The sequence below is a fragment of the Pararge aegeria genome, chromosome 25 (genome assembly GCF_905163445.1).
Source record: "Pararge aegeria chromosome 25, ilParAegt1.1, whole genome shotgun sequence".
In the NCBI taxonomy this organism is placed as follows: domain Eukaryota; kingdom Metazoa; phylum Arthropoda; class Insecta; order Lepidoptera; family Nymphalidae; genus Pararge; species Pararge aegeria.
The window spans coordinates 1,925,620-1,948,309 of NC_053204.1; the positions used below are offsets into that span (position 1 = coordinate 1,925,620).

Here is a 22,690-nt window from a genome sequence, read left to right on the forward strand (position 1 = left end):
ACCTCTAACTTTTCTAAGTTATGTGCGTTTTAAGCAATTAAAATATCACTTGCTTCAACAGTTGAGGAAAAACATAGTGAGGAAACTAGCATGCCTGAGAGTTCTTCACAATGTTCTCAAAAGTGTGTGAAGTCCACCAATCCGCACTAGGCTAGCATAGTGGACTACGGCCTTAACCCCTTCTCTTTGTTATCATGATGATATTATATATAACAGTGAAGATGAATTACATATTGTTTTTAGATGATAGCGAACGCAGGGCAAATAGTTGCTTTCGCTACAAGTTTATTCAAGATTATTTCAAGATAACGTCCTTACACTACGGTGTGACAGTCGGCCGGAATTTATTACCCACGTGCTCGCAATATTTCATCGCTGTATATATAAAGAATATAGATATATGTATATTTTTTTTAAACGCCTCTAACGTAAATCAAGCGCTGAAATCGTTTTATTTGTTTGATTTAAAGCTCGCCCAGTCAGTCGCATATGTTTTTCATTATTCGCAATTTTTTTGGCTAACGTATTAATAACATCCATTTGTCTGAGATTTATTCCGAAATGCCCGCGAGGTAATAGATTATTAGACGGCTAATATGTTGATAATATATTACTTGAAGCTGTTTTTTGCTTGTTTTATTTAATTTAGCACTTTTGCGTGTACGCTTCTTTTATTATGTATCATTTTTTTGACGTGACAACGTCTTATAAATTGGTTTGCCGGGTGACACTTCAAGAAACTGCGTTACGCTCCGCTCACGTTATGCGCTCACAATGAGAGCGAGTGAGAGGCACGCGTGCCTTTCACTTTTTATGTCTGTCTCTCTCGCTCTTAGGCGGGCTAACCATGCCCGAGTGGCTTTGTAGTAAACGCTGTTTCATTGTACGCAAATGTATTGCAAGTTATTGTATGTATATTTGTATATAAATACGTATGTATGTGTAAAGGTAAAAATAAAATTTTGTTAATATGAAATTCAGTGCGAGATTCTTTGTATAAATTAATGTTTTAAATATAATTCTTTGTATAAATAAATGTTTTAAATTGTTACCATTATTTCATCCTTCTTCCTACTATACGAATGAATATTCACATTAAAATTATTTTACCACTCAAAGTCGTTGTCACGTAAAACTTTCGCCCGTATACCGACTTTACAGGCAACCAATTTTTTTATCCACCAATACGCACTGGGCCAGCGTGGTGGACTACGGCTTTAACCCCTTCTCATTGTGGGAGGAGACCCGTGCCCTGTAGTGGACCGGTGATGGGTGAATATGATGATGATTAATTAGGTTATTGTTTAAATAATTAAAAGTAAGAAAACTACAATAAGCTGCGCGTAACGGTGAAAAGACCGCCTCAAATCCATTCTTTAATGACGCGGGTTGCGTAACATCACATACATCAAGAGCAGTGGCGTGCATAGAAGATATGCACAGGGTATGCAAATAGTATAAAATGAAGAAAATCCCCAGGACGAGTTATATAAACTTAAGGGTAGGCATTTAATAATTTTTAAAATTCCGATCCTTAAGTCTTTTATAACTCATACTGGAGATTTTTTTATTGTATATTACTTAGTGCATACTCTGTGTATGGCCTCAATGCACGCCACTGATCAAAGGTCTGTACCTAGATGACTATGTCATCCAAAGGCAGTAGAATTTTTCACATGGTAAATAAATAATTTCATGCTTTTGAAGCGTACTTGCTAGGTTGGAGCGAAATCGTCGAGAGAAACACGATTCGCTACAGCGGAGTCTTTTGATCGAATCTGTGTGCAACCTTTGCGGAAGAAAGAACAACATTTAGAAGGGAGAAATTCGAATATGTATACTATCTATACATCTTCAGTAATATTATGAAGCTGAAGAAAAAACGCGCTTATCTCAGAAACTACTGTTTCTAATTGAAAACATTTGTGTTAGATAGTTCATTTTTAAAGGAAGGCTTTAGGCTACAGGCTTAGAATTAAAAACTACCGCGATAATAATATTTGATATTGTTGGTTACTTGAATTTCTTCTTTTAATTGTTAAGAGTACCTACCTCTGGAACATTACCCATTCTCTGCAATACAGTGCTATTCCGTACACGATCTGTCCAAGATATTCTCAAAATACGTCTGTACACCCACATCTCGAATGATTCGAGTTTCCTGGACAGGATCTCTGTTAGAGTCCAAGCTATATATAATACAACAAGAAGATGCTAAATTTCTTCCAGCAAGGGAAGTGCTGCTGATCTTGGCTGCGACCAATGCTTGCTGGGATATCTAGACAGCGGCGTCACAATAGATCTATATAGATCACAATTGAATCACAACTACAACAATTGAGAAGTGCCAACAATATAATCCTACGCCAACCGAGAACTAATAATGGGAAACGAAACATTATTTTTGAAAGTGCTCAATTATATAATAAACTACCTAAAAATCTTAAAGAGTGCAAAAATATACACACCTTCAAAAAATTACGGCTCGCGAGCAGTTGACCGTCGATATGATTTTGATGCGATGGCGCTTCAAAACTACCCACTTACAATTTACAATTTATTTATTGTGCGCTCGAAGATGCAATTTTATATAATTACCCTCTTTTTGAAAATTAGCATTTAAGTTCCAATTTATTTATACTTTGAAAGGTTTATATTAACTGACTAATAATTAATTGTAAATAATTTATAAGAATGACTTTTTACATCTTAATGCATGCTGTGATGACCTGTAAATAGTTGAACATTTACTATGTGACTCATTCCAAAAAAAAGAGCAAGTTTTAATGTATCTACTGTTGGTTGTCCATTATAAATAAATAGATTAAATGGAAATTCCTTTATGGAACAATAAATAACTTAAACCAGAATAGATAACAATAGTAAACGGTCGACGTGACACCAGGGACAAGGCGAACCTGAGCCGCAAGCAGAAGAAGAAGGAGTAAAAAGTACTACCACTTTAAAACAGCTCGGTTAAAAATCTTCACACGCGTACGAACCTCATCCATTCAGGATCGTTAAATATTATTTGTTTACCAAAACATCTTTAGACTTTACAACCGTCCCAAGAACATTCACCGACTGAGTTAAACCCTTATTAACTTCACTCTAAGGTTCAATTTAATGCTGATGCTTTAAACCGATTTTATTACGGCAGTTAAGACGTCAATGCCATTAAAGTTCTAGAACAAACTATTGTAGTGGGTAGCTCGATAATATTTATCTTTGTTAAGGATTCCCTATTTATTGTATTGACCTACATTTTAAATATAGAACATCATCGACTTAAGTTTTTTTTTTACGCAAATGAACAGATAGGTATATGTTAACTGTTGTTTATCCTACTTCCAACTAATTTCATTAATGTGAAAGTGTGGATGTTTGTTACTCAATCATGCAAAAAAGGCTGAGCGGATTTGGATGAAATTTGGCATGCATGTAGCCTTTGATGTGGAAAATAACATAGGTTACCTTTTATCGCGGGAATTTTTTTTTTTTTTTCACGAGTTACCGCGGGCAAACATCTTTGGAATTTAGTATACATGTCACCTATGCCATGGAAAAGGGCTTATACTTTTTATACCGATCTCTCAAATAGTTCCCGTAGTAGGATTTAAAATTATTAACGAGCGAAGCTTAAGACCCATTTCCGAAGTCCACAAGTCGACGAAGTCGCGGGCAGAAGCTAGTTGGTTGTAGTTTTTATGCCCTAACTGTTAATCCAATTCACGTCGCATAGAAATATTTTAGGTTTGTACGCTTTACATATTATAAAACAAAGTCCCCCGCCACGTCTGTCTGTCTGTCAAGGCGCGAAAATCTAATGAAACGCCTAATTTCGTTCATTTCATATTAATATTTAAATAATAAAAGGAAACACCTCTTTATATATCTGCTGCATCTAACAAGAAAAATAGAGAAACGACAAATCGTTATCGTATCGCGATCGTTCAGTAAAAGAAAACCTCATAACCCATTTTTCCCATTATGCCATCCACCTGTTGTCCTCTATTCGGATATAAAACACTACCCGTATACGAAGCAGAGTAATTTCATTCGTATTCCTCATACATTAAGACTCACTTTAGAATGTAGATTTAAGCACCAGGTATAAATATGGCACAGTGTATATTTTTATAAAAAAAAAAAAAACTATTCAGTATCAAACATTAAGGCGTGTTTATTTATATCCCCTTTTTACTGTTAACGATATTACGGCCCATTGCGGCCGTTTGTTAGGGTACGGTTACACTGATAGCGTTATAGAAAAAAAAAGAAATGTGAAAACTATAATCGAAAAATACTGTAATTAAAAGCACACAGGCTACGCAGGGCGTAACTTTATAGGATAACCTTGCATGCCCTGCAACCATCGTATGGATTGCTTCGTCGGTCAGTTATAACTAATACACCAGAAAACAAGTAAAGAAAATTGGTGCGTGATCTCAAAATGTACAATATATCGTCATCATCATCTTTATCAACCAATGGACGTCCAATGCTAGTCCTAAGTCGAGCTCTTAGCGCTGAAAGACTTTAGTCTTTCATAGGGATTTCCCGATTCCACGTTCTTTTGCCGCTTGTGTTTAGTTTCAGTTACTCCCTGTGACTCGACTGATATCGTCTGCCCACCTAGTATGGGGTATGCCAACGCTACGTTTCCGATCGTCTCAGATCTTCCAGCACCTTGGGACCCTCTATCCCCACCCGAGCTACGTGCCCAACCTATTGCTCTTAAACTTCGCAATTTGTAGAATTATTTTGGTTACTTAGTTTTAAATATTATGAAAATTAAGCTTACATTACTGCGCGAAAAGAAGGAGAAAATTTATCACGGCAATGTGCCCTCAACGCAAGTTTCGCTCGCTCCTGAAACCGGAGCATCTTCAGGAGATGTTGACTTTACAGTGAATAATTGTTGACTTAACACTTATTAAGCTTAATTTTCATAATATATCATGGAATTCCGCAAAGTAACGCCTGCTACTATCCAATCAATACCTACTTTTAAGACAAATTCCGGATTGTCATTTTCATATAGTTAAGATACTCTGAGCATAGCCAACTCTTTCGTTCGCTTAGTGATTAGGAACCTAAGAGGTTTCTTATCTAGCCAAGATTTTATATTATATATTATAGTGAAAATATTTCGAATACTAATTACAAACATATGTTATTGCCGCTGTAAGGTCTAAGGTCACAAAGCCACAAAAGCATCGATCGCTCCGCTCATACACCCGCTCCGCTTATACGCCGGCCCCGCTGGCACTCGCACCGCCCATATTCCAAGGCGTTGAAAAATATACCGCCTAGTTTTATGATTCACGCCATTCGCCTAAGAGGTTAGGTACACTTTTATGTTATTTGTTATGTTATTCGGGTTGTGAGTACGAGAGATGGGTTTTGTTATGGCTTGTCATAATTTGTATAGCCCCCGACTGTGATTTGATTCTAAATGCGGTGTAAGTATGTTAGCAGTAGTTGATCTTTTTGTGTCAGAGCTCATCCGGGGATGTACTATAGCCATGCGTATCTCTGCCGCTAAGCAGCATTTTTTTTAACGCCAGTAGACTAGCGCTCGACAACATTCTCACCTGATGGAAAGTGTAGATGTGGCGTAAAATGGAATGCACTTGCCTAGAAGATGCCTATTCACTCTTGTTTGAAAGGTATTAAGAATTAGGAAACAAATCTCGGATCGACATTCCAAGCCAAAGCCATGTATAAGAAAAGAAGATGAAAATCGTGCCGTGCGAGTTTTAGGGATATTGACTACATAGGGATGAAAACCCCTCCGGTGTCTTGACGTGTTATGGTAGAATGGTAGATAGGATGGTAGGTAGGTAGGATGGTAGGTTTGAAGCGCGTGGTAACCGGTGTTATTAAATAAATAAATAAATAAATATACTACGTCAATACACACATCGCCATCTAGCCCCAAAGTAAGCGTAGCTTGTGTACTAAGATGGTTGATGAATATATTTATGAATAACTAGCGTACTTACTAGATTTTGACTAGACACTAATATGGTTATGAATCCCTGGTCTATTTAAGACGAAGATAGTATAGATATTTATTGATTTCACTACAAGTTAGCCCTTGACTGCAATCTCACCTGATGGTAAGCGATGATGCAGCCTAAGATGGTAACCGGCTAACCTATTAGGGAATATGGTAGTGGGTTTCTACGCGGCATCGCACCGGAACACTAAATCGCTTAGCGGCACGTCTTTGTCGGTAGGATGGTAACCAGCTACGGCGCAAGCCTCCAACCAGACCATGTAGTAGCTTATGCCAGTTTGAAAAGGATATTCAACCATCGCCTGTACGCCGTTCTTCTTGAACACCACGATCCTCTGGACCTGTCCGTGTGGTGTGCTGATTGTGTGGATGACGTCCTGCAACAAGAGAAAACACACTATTAGACAAAGTTTCAGCAGCCATCATTGTAGGGTTTTATAAATTTAAAATGCATGTAAAAATTTTCGGAACCGACAGGATTTTAACCTGCGACTCTCGGGCAATCGCGGCCTGAGCGCTTTCACCAATTAAGCTACTAGATGACGCTACAGTCGTGGCTAATGTGAAAGGCATATACTAATTTTCGGCAGCGACGGTATGAGAGGAATACTGTGTGGTTTTGGTTTAATTATAGGCACCAGGAGCTTAATACGTACGTTAAAACAAGTAATATTTATAACATAAACATTAACTCGACTGTGAGATGGTGATAACAATAAAGAAACCTGGCTAAGTTTGTTGTGGGCTCTTCTTAGACTAGGGCGCGTTTGGAATCCTTCTAGCTTTAGTTTGAAGTTAACGAATGGAGATATCCCCATTACTAACATTAGTGTTAACATGTTAAATGTACTAACGCTTCATAAGTGAATTTAATTTTGTCATTTTTATTTGAGTAGTTTCAATTACACTTGGAGATGAAAACAGATGGAAAATGTAAAACGCATATAAAAATTTCGGAACGGACATGTGGAATTCAACATACAACTCTCTGGCGACCGCGGCCTGGCCGATGTACCAAAACGGACCCGAAACCTCCCACTTATAAAACCACCGTACCAGGGAGGTCCACATAACATCCAAACCCAAAAAAAAATTGACATGATCCGGAAATCGAACCCAATAGTCGCGATCCCTAGTCGGATCTAGTCCCTAGTCATCTTCTAATAGAAACATGAAACATAAATAATTTTCCTATTAAGAAGATGTTCTAAAAATAATTTCCAACTATATTTTCAGTTTCCATCCTCATTCTTCGTTTACGCAGTTCCGCTTCGGAATGGGAAATAAATTTCCACGACCAGAGTGAAACAGCCTTCCATTCAACGGACTGTTGAAAATTAATTCTCTGTTTATGACCGCCACTCGAAATTATAAAGGAAATATGAGGAGAAATTTTTTCTATTTATTTTCTCTCTCCGTTTCTCCTTGTTAAATTGCCTGCAGCGAAGAGCTGATGCTTGTAGGACTCTGGCGATGCGGTTTATAATTGAGTACTCTCTTTACAGTGCGGTTTAAATTAGATTTTAATTTTTATGAAAACGGTTGCTTTTCCCGTATACGTTTTTTAACTGCACACTTAAAAAAGATATATCCATAAGTTTAAAGTTGAATTCAAATTTAATTTATTGCAAGTAGGCCTAATATAAGGACTTTTGGAACGTCAATTGTATCTGTTTGTGGGGACTCTACCACCGGTTCGGAGGGCATATTCTACGTAGAAGAAAGCTGACAAGAAACTCAACAATTGCTCTTTTCAAACATCAGCATTTTTACAATAATTATAATTGCGTATTGCAAGAATCGGCGATAGCGCAGTTGATAGTAGCTCGACTTCACTTTCGGGGGACTGAGTTCGAATCCCAGCACGCACCACAACACACGCACGCACAACTTTTTGTTTTGTTTTTGTGCGTTTTAAGTAATTAAAATATCACTTGTTTCAACGGTGAAGGAAAACATCGTGAGGAAGCCTGCATGCCTGAGAGTTCTACATAATCTTCTCAAAGGTGTGTGGAGTTCTCCAATCAGAACTGGGCCAGCGTGGTGGACTACGGCCCTAACCCCTTCTCATTTTCGGAGGAGACCCGTGACCTGTATTGGGGGGTGGTAATGGGTTAACGATGATGATTGTAAGAGATGAAAGCGAAGCGGTGTGCATCCAAGCAATCTTGGAAAATCATCGATTGTATAGTAACTACGCTTTAATTAATGTGTTTTAACATTTTAATTTAACTTATGCATTGGGAGGTCCGTAATAGCCCTAGGAATACGGATATCCTTACTAATATCATAAATGCGAAAGTGTGTTTGTTAGTTTGTCCTTTCTTCACGCCCTAACTTCAACTTAACTTTTTACATTGATATTGGATAGAACAATTATTTATTGTAAAGTCAACATCTCCTGAGGATGCTCCGGTTTCGGAGCGAAACGTGCGTAGAGGGTACATTGCCGAAGATCTGTTTGGTGTAGAGTATAAGGATTGATGAAATTATAAATTACACCATACAGATTATCCTGCTTTTCGCGGAGTATAGCAAATTAAGCTTAATTTTCATAATATATCACGGCATCCCGCAGAGTAACGACCGACTCTATCCAATACTGATCTGGCATGTCCATAACAGCACATTATTGGATGCTCCGTCTTACTATAAATAAATGCTATAACTTGCATCCTGAAGACATACTTTTTATCCCTGGAAAGCTAACAGGCCCTGCGGGATTTTTAAAAAGCGATACATCATCATCATCATATCAACCCAATACCGGCTCGCTACAAGGCACAGGCTCCTCCCACAATGAGAAGGGGTTAAGGCTAACTCCACGACGCTGGCCCAGTGCGGATTGATGGGCTACAAAAGTGGAAGCGATACACGTGGATGAAAATATGTTAAAAAGCTAGTTATTTCCGCAGATGCGACAACTATATTGATATCCGACGGGGCTATGTCACATTTAAGAAAAAACCGAAACAGCGCCATCTATTTTTCACGAACCGCGCCGATAAATACAAAGCCGTTTGAACATTTGAAACCACTTAAAATTTACTTATTTCGTCGAGAAATAAAAGCCCCGGGCAATTCCCGGTGACACGTGACCGGGCCGTCGTCGATGCCGGCAAATGGAATTTTAATAAAAACCCTCGCGTAAACGTCTCGTAGCCTCGTAGACGTAAATGTTATTGAGTTCGATTCCTACAAGTGGCCGCGCCATATTGGCCGCGTCTGCTGGCGTACACCGCGGGCCAATGGAATCGGACGCTTGGCTTGATTTGCATAGGAATTTTAAGGTTTCACTGTTTGTTGAATATTGCGCGGAAATCTCTTGGGTGGAGTAAGAAAAAATAAATAAACAGTATGAAGTGGTGCGGACAGTGGAAGTTGATAGTCAAATGAGTAGGACTTCGACTTCACTTTCGTAGGGCCGAGTTAGAATCCCAGCACGCACCACTAACTTTTCCAAGTGATATTATATTTTGATATTTTATTACGGTGATATTTTAATTCCTAAGATAATAAGGAGTATCATGAAGGAAAAACATCGCGAGGAAACCTGCATGCCTGAGTGTTCGCCATACTGTTCTCAAAGGCGTGTGAAGTCTATAAATGATATAATAATTAAAATAAATAAATATACTACGACAATACACACATCGCCATCTAGGCCCAAAATAAGCGTAGCTTGTGTTATGGGTATATGGGTACTAAGATGACTGATGAATATTTTTATGAATAATATTCATAAATACTTATAATATACAGATAAACACCCGAACACTGAAAAACATTCATGTTCATCACACAAACTGTTTGATGATGACACCGGCTAATACTTATAATACCGGACAAGCCCTAAAAGTCGAGATCGCAGTCAGGGGCTAACTTTTTGTTGAATAAATAGTACAGTACTCGGTTATAATGAGGCCACACTATTCTCATAGCAAGCCACGCAGTACATTTGTGTGCATGATAAAATGTGGGTAATTTATTTGGCCGACGCCGCATCCCCGCAGTAATAGCGAATGCATATCATTTGAATTTCTGAATCCATCTCAAAGCGAATGTGTACGTATAAATAAACAGCCGAGTATGTCTGTCAATTGATATCAAACAGTAGGCACCGTAAACTCTGGCGGTATAGAAATGTCCAATTAATTTTTTGCCACTTACGTGCCGCCCATTGGACAAAGCGCGTCGCATGAATTTTCTCCGCCGGTCGTCGCTACACGGGCGACGCATAGATGTCCCGTGGCCTCCAACCAATAAAACGTCCACTGCTGGACAAAAGACCACTCCCAAAGCAATCCCGCTAATCACCACGCCGGGCAGACGGACGTTTTTATATTATGTCATCATCATCATCATTATTTCAACCAATGGATGTCCACCGCTGGACATAGGTTCCGTAATCCCCGGTCCTAGGCCGTTTGCCTCCAGCGGCTCCCAGCGACTCGCCGGATGTCATCTGTCCACCTCGCTGGGGGCCGACATACGCTGCGTTAACCGGTCCGGGGTCACCATTCCAGCGTCTTAAGAATATATATATAGATATTATGTGTATAACAATAAATACATATCCATTTAACTACCTTCCTATCGTCTACATACAAAGCGCATAACTTGACAGCGAGCGACGACGGTTGTTTCAACATCGGAATGCCTAGTGAATTCCGGCGAATGAAGACGGCGCAATTTAAGGCGAGGTCACATCATCGGCGATTTTATAATAATAATTGACGGACAGAGTAACACTTCGCCGCGCATGCAAAACACGTCCTCCAACGTGCCGCGCTGTCACCATCTACCTGAGGGGTGAGTTTGTGTGCCTGTAATTAGACTGATAACCACGCTTTTCAGACTGAAACAAAACATTCCAACAATGCGGCTTAGCGTCAGAAATAACAGGGTGGTAGTAGTTCACCAGACGAGCTCTATCACATAAACCCTACTAATACTAAAGTTATATCGCCATTCGAAGCTTCATACGATTCTGCGAGTACTTGTATTTAGGAAGGCTAGATCTATCAACGTTGTAATTGAGTGGTGAGTGTAGCCACACTAATTATAATTTAAGCGGTGACAGTCCAGTTTTCACTTTCCAGAAAATCGAGAAAATATTACGATAATACTTGCATGCTATATTATAAAAAATTAAGCTTAATTTGCTTTACTCCGCGAAAAGCAGGAGAATCTGTGTGGTGTAATTTATAATTTCTACAATCCTTATACTCCAGACCAAACGGATCTTTGGCAATGTACCCTCTATCGCTCCGAAACCGGAGCATTCTCAGGAGATGTTGATTTTACAATGAATAATTAAGAATAGTTAATAATTTACAATATTTATGGATGAACAAATTATAAATTACCCCATACAGATTCTCCTGCTTCTCGCGGAGTATAGAAAATTAAGCTTAATTTTCATAATATATAGTGGATTTCCGCAGAGTAACGCCTGCTTCTATCCAAAACTTGCATGCATCAGAATTCTCTACAATGTTTTTAAAGACGCGTGAAATATAACAATCCGCACTTGGCCAGCGTGGTTGACTATGGCTTCTCACTTGCAGACCCGAGTCCCCTAATGGTTTGTTCCTAAACATTTGGACTTTTCTATACGACTGGAATATATTGGGTATTATATCAGACGTACAAACATATTTCACTGTGTGTACAAAGATGGAGGGAAATCCATTACCTCTAATGATATTTGGTGTAGTGATGTTCAGATTTCGTTTTTTTTTGTTAGCTTAACAGAATTGACAGATTACTATTGACGATCTCCCTGGGCGTAGCGGTGAGTTCTGTAGTTTTAATTGGGAGGTCTTCGATTTGCTACCAGGCAGTAGAAATTTGGGAATTTATCACTTAATATGGTCAAGTCTTGTCCGATGGAAAGGCTTCGGTCGTGTCTGCTAGTTAGCACCCTACGATGACGCGTAGAAATCGATTAGGGGTAAGGGTTTAATATAAATGCATCATCACATACCATTAGGTGAGATTGCAGTCAAGGGCTAACGTGTGGTAAAAAAAAAAAGATCATTGAGCATCGTATTAAGGTGACACAGAGTCTTTGTCATAATGACACCTTAGCTTGCCTTCAACTAGACGAAAGGTGTATCATTGGCAAACTGAAATTTAGTTTAACTCAGGCTTTGGAGTACGAAACCCTAGTACTAAGAATATGTCATCATCATCATCATCATATCAACCCATTACCGGCCCACTACAGGGCTTGGTTCTCCTCCCTCAATGAGAAGGGTTAAGGCCGTAGACCACCACGCTGGCCCAGAGCGGATTGGTGAACTCCACACACCTTTGAGAACATTATGAACAACTCTCAGGCATGAAGGTTTTCTCACGATGTTTTCCTTCACCGTTGGAGCAAGTGATATTTTAATCGCTTTAATCAATAAATAGCCTGTAAAAGTCGGAGGGTTTATCCAAAATCACCACGCTGCGCGGACGGGTCGGTGAGTACGTTACGTTACGAATAATATACGTTCTCTGTTATAACCCCTTTAGTAGCCTCGTCCTACACCCGCTGAATTATTTAAAATGCACGTAACTTATAAAAGTTACGAGGCGGATGCCGGGATACGAACTTGGCCCCTCGAAACAAAAGCCGAAGTCCTCACCATTATGCTATCACCGCTTCTTAATGAGGTACACATTAAGAAGCGGTGATAGCAATTAGCGGATACAGACGTTAAATAATATTACCTGCATCTACAGTTACTGTTCCACCGAACTGTCATAACTGCTACAGAGCAACTAACGAATGTCCAAACTCTACCGATGCTCGGTGCATTCTAAACTGCAAACTTCGTAGCATGCACCCGCCATCTTGGATAACATGATAACTTGATAACTTCGCATCTGGCACTGAATCCACAAAGGTTAATTTAATTACGGTCAACGATATTATAACTTGCTTAACTGTTTGATTCCAAGCTTTATATAGTTGGTTCATCTGCTTAATGGTGCATTTACATAATTGCAAGCTTTTAACTAAAACTAACGTCACGTCGGATTTTTCTTAAAGTGCTGATAGCCCAGGATCTCGACTTCACTTTCGGGGGGCCGAGTTTGAATCCCAGTCCGCGCCTTGTAACTTTTCTAAATTATATGCGTTTTAAGTTATTAAAATATCACTTGCTTCGACGGCGAAGGAAAACATCGTGATGAAACCTGCATGCCTCAAGAGTTCTGCGTAATGTTCTCAAAGGTGTGTGGAGTCCACCAATCCGTCCAGCGTGGTGGACGGCCTTAACCCCTTCTCATTGTGGGAGGAGACCCGTGCTGACCCGTGGTAATGGGTTGATATGATGATATATTTTTCTTACTAGTCTTATCATGTTTTCATTACGTGTTGGTGTTAAATTAAAAAAAAAAATATGCGCGCTAAAGGAAGAATGTGTGATTTTATTGTTTATTTAAGGATTTTTGTGATGTGTGTATTGTCTTAATGTATTTATTTATTTCTTTATTTTTAAAACTAAAATGTAATATTAATATTAGTAATATTAACACCTTATATTATAATACTTCTGTACGTGTGACTGCCCTGTTGGTTTAGCGGTAAGCTTGTTCTGTAACTATGGATCACTTACTAGGTCCTAGGTTCGAATCCCAGGTCAGCCTAAAAATTAGTAGGCATTGAGTTTTTCTGATAAAGAATTTTCAATACCAGCCCGGAGTAAGAATTTGGAGGTGTCAACCCCCGTACTTCGGAGAGCACGTTAAGCAGCCTGTTATTATATAGTCCGGTTATTATTACTGGCTGGTGACAATAGTCGTTAAAGCCCACCAACCCGCACTGGAACAACGTGGTGGGGTCTATGCTCTACAACCGTCTCTCCTGAGAAAGGAGGCCTGTGAGCGTAAACGCTGCGGATAATGTTGATGATGATGACGTGTGTTTATGTGTCACAGGCACTAATACTACTTCTATATTTTGTTGTAAATTTTCCAGCCACAGGTCCTTACTCTGAAGATTGAATTTTGCAAGAGACAGAAAATAACGAAACAAAAATGTACCAAAGACTAACTAAAAGAAGAATAAAAAAAAAATGAAAAAAAAAGAAACATTCCTTCAGTCAGACGGTGGGAGATCAAAGCAAGCGTGTGGCGGAAAGCTGAAGACCGTTAGCAAAAAAATTCAAAACTTAATTATAAATTAATTGACCTTTCCTTTTTCTCTTTGTCTACGAGAAGCTAAGATGTAACATTCCTTTTAATAAACATAATTAAATAAGGGTTTACTTGTTTTAATTAAATAGTTTATTTTGTAAAAGGGTTTGAAGTTAATGTTTGCAAGTAATAGCTTTCTTCATACAAATGTTTACGCTCCATTTCTCTAAGCATAAAAGTATATACTTTTTAAATGTAACGAACATTTCAACAAGTATTCTGTAAGTCAGTCATCTATATATATAAAAGGCAAAGATGACTGACTGACTGGTCTATCAACGCACAGTTCAAACCACTTGACAGATCGGGCTGAAATTTTGCACACAAGATTTTTGAAAATTCCAACCCCTATGAGGGTTAAATGGGGGATGAAAGTTTGTATAAAATTCTTCATTTATCAATTTATTTTTCAAGTTACATCCATGAAACTTTGATTTTAGGTTTTCGATTATAAATAAAGAAATAAGTGTTTCACAAATTTTAAAATTCTAATTCCAAAGGCATCGAATAGGGGATGAAAATTTTAAAGTTTCTGATTTTTTAAGTAACTTACGTTTATATTTTTCTATTAGCAGCAAGACTTTCGTTAAAACTTTTGTAGTTAAAATTTACCAAATCAAAAATTGAACCTAACATGAGCGAAGCCGCGGGCAAACCTGGTATAATATATTTTTATTCATCCGAACATTAGGAGTAGGAGCTTTTTTTCGGTCAAAAAGTAGTCTATAAAAACCACAACAATCCTATACCCCACGCTGGATGAAGGAAGGACAAACACAATTACTCATTAATGACATTGGTCCTAACTGATATTATAATTGTAAAAGTGTGTGTTTGTTTGTCTTGTTTTTTTCCTTCATGCCCTAAATAAGCAAACAATCAACTAGATTGTTCGCATGTAGTTAGATGAAAAGACACAGAGTATCATAGGCTACTTTGTATCTTAGTAAAACTATAGCTTCCCACAGAATTTGAAAAACAATCTTAAGAAACGCGGACAAAGAACGTGGGCTACAGATAGTGCATCCTATTTTTTTGTAAATGGTCAATTTCCTTTTTTCTGTAATTTTTATTTTTTTGTTTTTGCCAATTAGGTAAATAATTGTGGTAAATAACGGCGTAATATGTGTATTGAGATTATAGTGAGACAAATTCTTACTACGCAAGAAAAGCCGTCAGGATGGGAGACCGTACCTACTGCTGGACACCGTACCTATTCGAAACTCTGTCAGATGGCTGCGTAGACTCACTACGTGGCGGGTGTTGATTTCACCCGCTACATATTACCGATTTTATAAGTAGCACTGAAAGTTAAAATTAATTAAAAAAAATATTTAAAAAATACCTCATATAGCAATGCTTTTATTCCGTAAATGTTTTTTTTGTTTTGAGCATCCCCAAAAAAATCGGTTTCCCTACCATATACGATGTCTCACTTATGTTTTTATAATTAATATAATTTAATTATTTAATTTTAAAAAAAGGCTGCGCCCAAACAGTGTTTACATACGTAACATTATATTATTAAATTTATTTTAAATATTGTATTATAAATTAAACAATTACTAAGCGATTAACTACAACAGCGACTAAGCGAATATAACGGAGAATGGGCTGCAACGTCCTCTGTACAACTACTACCATCTACAGTCTAATGCGACCATTTGCCCAGCGTGTGTGTGTGCCAGCATGTGCAAACCCTTTCGTTGGGAGAGGCCTTTAGTCCAGCAGTGGGCTAAAATAGGCTGATCGATACTCATTATTTCTTGACACATCCCTCCGTATCCCTACTTCCCTATCCCTACTTTACGCTTTCACGCAAAAACTACTTAACCGATCCTCATGAAACTTTTTACACATATTCTTGGAAGTGTTAGAAGTAATATAGAATACTTTTTATCCTGACATTAAACTCTTTGGGAGAGGGGATTAAAGTGACGTTTTACACCATAACTCCGACAAATTATAACCGATTTAAATAATTATTTTTGTACTATAGAGGATTATAATATGTGTTTAATTTTGCCTAAATTTTGTGTAGATCTGATGAATGTGGTTGGAGATAGCAGACAGCAGCAAACCCCTCATTGAAGGCTTAGGGATACTATATTTTTTTTAGAACTACAACTAAATTGAATGCCACATCAAAAAACAAAATTAAACGCAGCAGCTAACAGCTAGTTTATAATAAATATATATACACCACCTAACTATTTTCTGTATTTTTATCTTAGCCATTGGTTGCCTGGAACAAATCGGTATGAAGCGATAAGGCCGCCAAATTGTATACGTTGTTTTTTTATACTTTTCTTTTTTTTATATACTTTTTGTGGTGCAATAAAAGTATATTCATTCATTCATTCATTCAATAAAGGTTGAATGTATTTATTTAAGCAGCTGTCGCAATAAAGTTAACAAAGTTCACTAAAATCATGAGCGCCCGTGAAGTACCACCACCCGCATGTATCCAATATCGAAAACTTATTTTTCATTTGTTTTGCCGACGCTCCAGGAATCCCAAGAGAGAGTACCGCAGGGCAAAACAGTGTCGCTGCCAAATTGATTCGTTTCCACAAATTATATTTATAACAAACCTTGTCATTATAATTTACTGCGAACTTTGAGTCGAAGGCACGAATTTGTCAGAGAATGCGGTCTATCTATACAAATAAATCTGTCTGTGCTATCGAAATATTGGACGGCCGATTGGTGCAGTGGGCAGCGACCCTGCTTCCTGAGTGAAAATGTGTGCGGGATGAACATGAATGTTTTTCAGTGTCTCGGATGTTTATCTGTATATGATAAGTATTTATGTAGGTATATTCATTAAAATATTAATTCATTCAGCTATCTTAGTACCCATAACACAAGTTATGCGTACTTTGGGGCTAGATGTCATACCCCTAATAGGTTTCCACGCAACATCGCACCGGAACGCTAAATCGCTTAGCGGCACGTCTTTGTCGGTTTTCTTTCAATAATATTAGAATATGGGATTATTTAAAGGGATAGACAGATGTCTCAAGAGCCGGCCTAACATTTGTTTTGCTAGTAATATTGATGGGCTGCGGTGTTTTAACATCAGAGTTTGCTCTCTATATATTTATGAAAAAAAAAAAGTGGCTTGGAAGAAATTTTTGTGGAAAATTACATTTACTTCTAACTATTCAAGTTATTATAAAACAAGCTTTTTTGGGCTTCTTCTTCTTTAAGGTTAACGAGATTGGCAATATTTTCTACTAGTACTGTTACTGCACTATTGTCATTTAGATCGAGCCCCATCAAACCGCATTGGAGCAGCGTGGAGGATTCAATCTCTAAATCTCTCCCTCCAATCTCTGTCTCCGGCAATGTCCAGTCGTGGGGTATTAATTGGGTTGAAGATGTCGAAAAACGGGAGACATAAATTGAGCGCAGAGAGAGTCGCAAGCAATCGCTAGTAATCAATAAACATAAACAATCCGTATACAATTAAGAGCTCGGAATTAAATTAATTTGTGACTAATGACGCTTTATAAAGTAAATTAATCCATCATCTCTCTGACGGAATACCTACTTGATAATAAATTGGATTCCTTTTTATTATTCCGTTACATTGAAAATGATACTCAGTAACAATTAGAATTAAGAGATCGGCATTAAAATAATCATCTGAATAATTACGTTCTATAGCGTTAATTAATCTGTCATCTTTTTTTGACGGTCGTTTGGACCAGTGGGCAGCGACCCTGCTTTTTGAGTGCAAGAATTTATATTCCCACAACTGGAAAAATGTTTGTGTAATGAACACGTATGTTCACAGTGCCCGGGTGTTTATGTTCCTGTATGTTACAAGTATTTATGTAGGTACATTATTCATTAGAAATTAAAAATTAAAATTAAACATATTTATTTCGTTTCGTACAGCGAAATAATACATTGAATTTCGGGTCATCCTAGTAAGTTACTAGTATTAGTACTAGCATTCATAAAAATATTCATAAGTTATCTTAGAAAATTATCTAAAAAAAAATGGCAAGTTACTAGTAATAGAGCTTTTTGTGGCGTGCACTTAATACATGCGCAAAAGCACTGCCTAACTTGGTGGTTGGTTGGATGATGGTTTTTCACTTACCATCATCCATCAGACCATCTGGTTGGTCCGTCATTTTAACTACTAATATATTTATATCTCCAAGTATTACCTAGGTTATGTTAGTTACGACACTGAAATATCCGCCACGCTTCCTCAAACTCACCATTCTTATCTCAGAGCGGCGCTGTAGGATGCGAAATAATTCTTATCATTTAATTCTATCCCGCGTTGAATTTTGCAAGTAAATTGAAACTACGGTAGGTGCTAAGAGCAACCTCTGGCGAAATTACTTTGAATTATTGAGAGGGAGTGAAAAAAGTAGGTTAGGTCGAAATTAATATCAATTCATCTAGTTTCAATGCTACATGAAAAAAAGTAAACGGTATAATAAAGTTAGATTTGCTTCGAAGAACACTAGTACGTAAATATATACGACTGCAATCGCACCTAATGATAAGACATCATCATCATGTCACCGGCCCACTTCAAAGCACTGTTCTCCTCCCATAAAAAGAAGGGGCTAAGGCCGTAGTCCACCACGCTGGCCCGGTGCGGATTGGTGGACTCCAAACACGGCAGAACTCTCAGGCATGCCATTGAAGCAAGACATTTTAATCGCTTAGAATGCACATAACTTAGAAAAGTTAAAAGTGCATGCCGGGATTCGAACTCGGCCGCCCGAAAGTGAAGTCAAAGCCACCGCTGCAACTTTTAGTACTGCGAAGTTTATTTCAGCCATAAACAAATACACACTCCCCGTTTAAGGGTAAAAACAACCCTTATCATCAAATTTCATGGTGTGCTAAATTTTGCGCGGGAATTGAAACTACCTACATAGGAACCTTACTACGCAAGGCGAAATCACTTTGAATTATTGAGGTAGGCTAAAAAAAGGTTAGACCGGAATTAAAATTGTGTTGATATGTGTGTTTGCAAGTGACTGTGGGACTGTGTGTGTGTGTCCGTGAGACAACTTACAACAATTCAATATATATATAGCAATTTCTTCCTTTACTAAAATTTTTAATCTTTTTGAATATTTTTTCGTAATTGTCTTCACTTTTACGTTTAGGCATTATATTTAAATACTAATTTCAAATTAATGCACGTTAACAATGTGGGAAGACACAACTTGCGGTCGTGGCGAGCACTAAAAAGCGAATGATGAGAGTGCATACTTCTCCCACCTCGCTGAGTGGAGGGGAGGGTGCGTGTTTAATATTTTTTATTTTTCATACCCTCAAATAAAGTGCGTGACTGGCGATCCACAGGCGGTACTACAAGTATTATTTTCTAATCCTTTCGGACGAATCCTTCCATATTATTATGATAGAACTTCACGTACAGGTAAGTTCGTTTAATCATTAATTCTATGTAATGAATTAGGGTAGTCTTATTCTACTGAAGACACATACAGTCGTATCATCATATCGACATATACCGGCCCACTACAGGGCAAGGATCTCCTCCCACAACGTGAACTCCACATACCTTTGAGAACATTATGTAGAACTTTTTACACAAATTTAAAATGCATATAAAAATTCAGACAGTATTTGAACCTGCGACTCTCGGGCAATCGCGGCCTGAGCGGCTTTCACCAATTAAGCTACGGCTCTCCTACCGTCGCTGCCGAAATTAGTATATATGCCTTTCACATCAGTCTTATAGCGACTGTAGCGTCATCTAGTAGGAAACGTTGCAGTTTCGATCTACTTTTTCAAAGGTCCATATTACAATGAGACACGTTTGAAACAAGAGATGACACATTGCTTTTTTTATATTTTTTTTATAATTTTTTATTAGTGTTTTTACCTACACTTTGAGGAATTATAAATTTTAATATGCATTTTAAATTTATAAAAATTGATAATTTCTCTAAGTGTAGGTAAAAACACTAATAAAAAATTATAAAAATTATGTAGAACTCTCAGGCATGCAGGTTTCCACACGATATTTTCCTTTACCATCGAAGCAAATATCACTTGCGTCAAAGATGACTGAAAACATCGTGAGGAAACCTGCACCTTTGAGAACATTCTCCACAATGTTCTCTCATAATTCTCTCATAATGTTCTCAAAAATGGGTGAAGTCCACCAATCCGCACTGGGCCAGCCTGGTGGTTTGGCCTTGAACCCTTCTCATCGTCGGAGGAGACCTGTGCCCTATAGTGGGCCAGAAATGGTTTGATACGATGATGATGATGAAGAAAGGAAATGTAATATTACCTTTGGGGTCATGTTATAAAATCATATATTCAGCCACAAAAGTTTTCTGAAATAAGCACGGCTGTAGTGTGTACTTTTCGGACGATGTTATCTTACGTTTAAATACAAAAAAAATCATTTCGTATTAAATTATATACGCGTTTTAGATTCTACGGTAGTGGGGTAGTAGGTAGGCATCTAAATGTGCGGTGTGATTACTTCGAATTATTAACGAAGGTCGCGATTACAGAAAAGGTCAGTAAGTAGGTACGTACATTATGCGGGAACTGGAATGAATAATGTATCATCATATCAAACCATTACAGTACAGGGTAAAGGTCTCCTCCTACTATGAGAAGGGTTTAGGCCTCCACCACGCTGGCCCAGTGCAGACTGGTGGACAGAAGTTATTATTTAGAAGCGGTAGTAGCTCAGCGGTTAGGACTTCGGCTTCACTTTGGGGTGGCGAGTTGGAATCCCCTAGTTGATGATAAGAACATTCGTTAACATGAAACCAAATTTAACCTTTACCCGGAATGTAAGTGAGCCTTAGTTACTTGTATATTTTAATTAAGACGATACGCAAGCAAGCAAGAACTGGGAGCGTTATTCCAAGGGAATTCATGCTCCGCGATTCAAATTCAAGCGCAGATGTTGCTGCAACGCGCGAAGACGTGGGTTTATACACAGTTGTTTAATTAAATCAAGACGGTAGATGCATTTTACATTTTACACTTCATGCTGTCCTAGTACCTAACAGTGCTACGAGAATAAACTGAATTAAAAATAAATAAATAATAAAATAACATTTTATTTGGAAACACTATATCAAACAGCTCTTTAATAAGTTTTCGGCAAACTGCCACGCTGCTTACTGCGAGATCGAACACCACCAATCATTGAACCCAGCCAACTTATACACAGATTAAGTTCTCACCTCGGATGAGTTATTTCAATTGAATATACGCAAGTACCGCGGACGAAGTCGGTGACAAAGGTTAGTCATCAATAAGAAAGTAGCGATGCAGTAAGGAAGCGAGTATTCAATAAATTTCTCGAAAGCAGCCGATTGGTTTCAATTTAGTCTTCAATTGCCGAGTTCTATCGCAGGTCCCAACGGTACTGTGTGAACGATTTGATTTTACTTGAAGTGAAAACTTATTTTGCCGCGTTGAGCAATTTTTGGTAGGATATTAACTTACTAGTTTGGGTCACCGTTGACCTCGACATGCTTGTGACGTATTATGTTTACGCAGATATACCTACCGTTATTATACGTTGTATATTATTCGATTGTATCATATGCGTGTGACCGACATTCTGCCACAGTGTGTGTGTGTGTGTGTGTGTGTGTGTGTATATCTGTAGCATCGTAGCTCCCGAGCGGTATAATCAATTTTGATTTCATTTTCTTTTGTTTGAAAGGTCCAAGATGATTGCCACCACAAAATGTCGAACTATTTATTGTTTTCACAACAATATGGGTATCAAATGAAAGGGCTTGACTAGTAGAATACTATACACTATGACAAATTGTAAGTCTAAGATGACCGCCGCCACAAAATGGCGAAATAATGGCGGTAGTGTTGACGCTAATCGCTTATGATATTTCGCCTTTAATAGCAAAACAGTGAAAGCAAGAAGAATTTTAGTTGTAGTAGAGGTTTTGTGACAGAGCTCGTCCAGGGAAGTACGACAGGCTTGCTTTTTGCCGCCAAGCAGCATTTCTGTATTCCGGCCTGGAGGGCGTGGTTGCCGGTGTAATTATAGGCACATGAGGTTTTAAGGTCGATGGTTTACCAATTTCCATAAAAGGCTTTATGCATGGCGTGGAAAAAAATCGCAGTTGTTATAAAAGAAGAAAATAATTCAAACGAAAAAAATATATATAATAAAGTCCACGTTCATAAATCAATTCGCATTAGTGAAATATTCATTGGGCCGAACTGTCGCTCTGTTTGTTCTCGAGTGATATATGGTGCGATCGTAAAAACTATATTGAAATAGGCGCCCGTCACAATGGGCGAGAGGGAAATATGAATAAACATATTCACAATAAACATAGAAGCTTAAGGACTTTCTCCACGATTCATACATTTTGGATCCATAATTTTATAAAATTGTGTTTTCAATATTGTATACTCGTAGAATAGAATAATATTCTACTAGGCAAGTCAGTGAGCCAAATT

At 38.0% G+C, this 22,690-nt stretch overlaps 1 protein-coding gene across 5 annotated transcripts in view; it reads right to left on the reverse strand.

Annotated features, from left to right (window-relative positions):
- LOC120634789 (heterogeneous nuclear ribonucleoprotein L) overlaps nt 1-22,690 on the reverse strand; it is a 442,186-nt gene that overhangs the window by 79,848 nt on the left and 339,648 nt on the right. For all 5 annotated transcript variants that reach the window (XM_039905592.1, XM_039905591.1, XM_039905590.1 and 2 more), the window contains exon 3: nt 6,317-6,402. In XM_039905592.1, the coding sequence (XP_039761526.1) occupies nt 6,317-6,402 (86 nt within the window). The remainder of the gene's footprint in view (nt 1-6,316; nt 6,403-22,690) is intronic.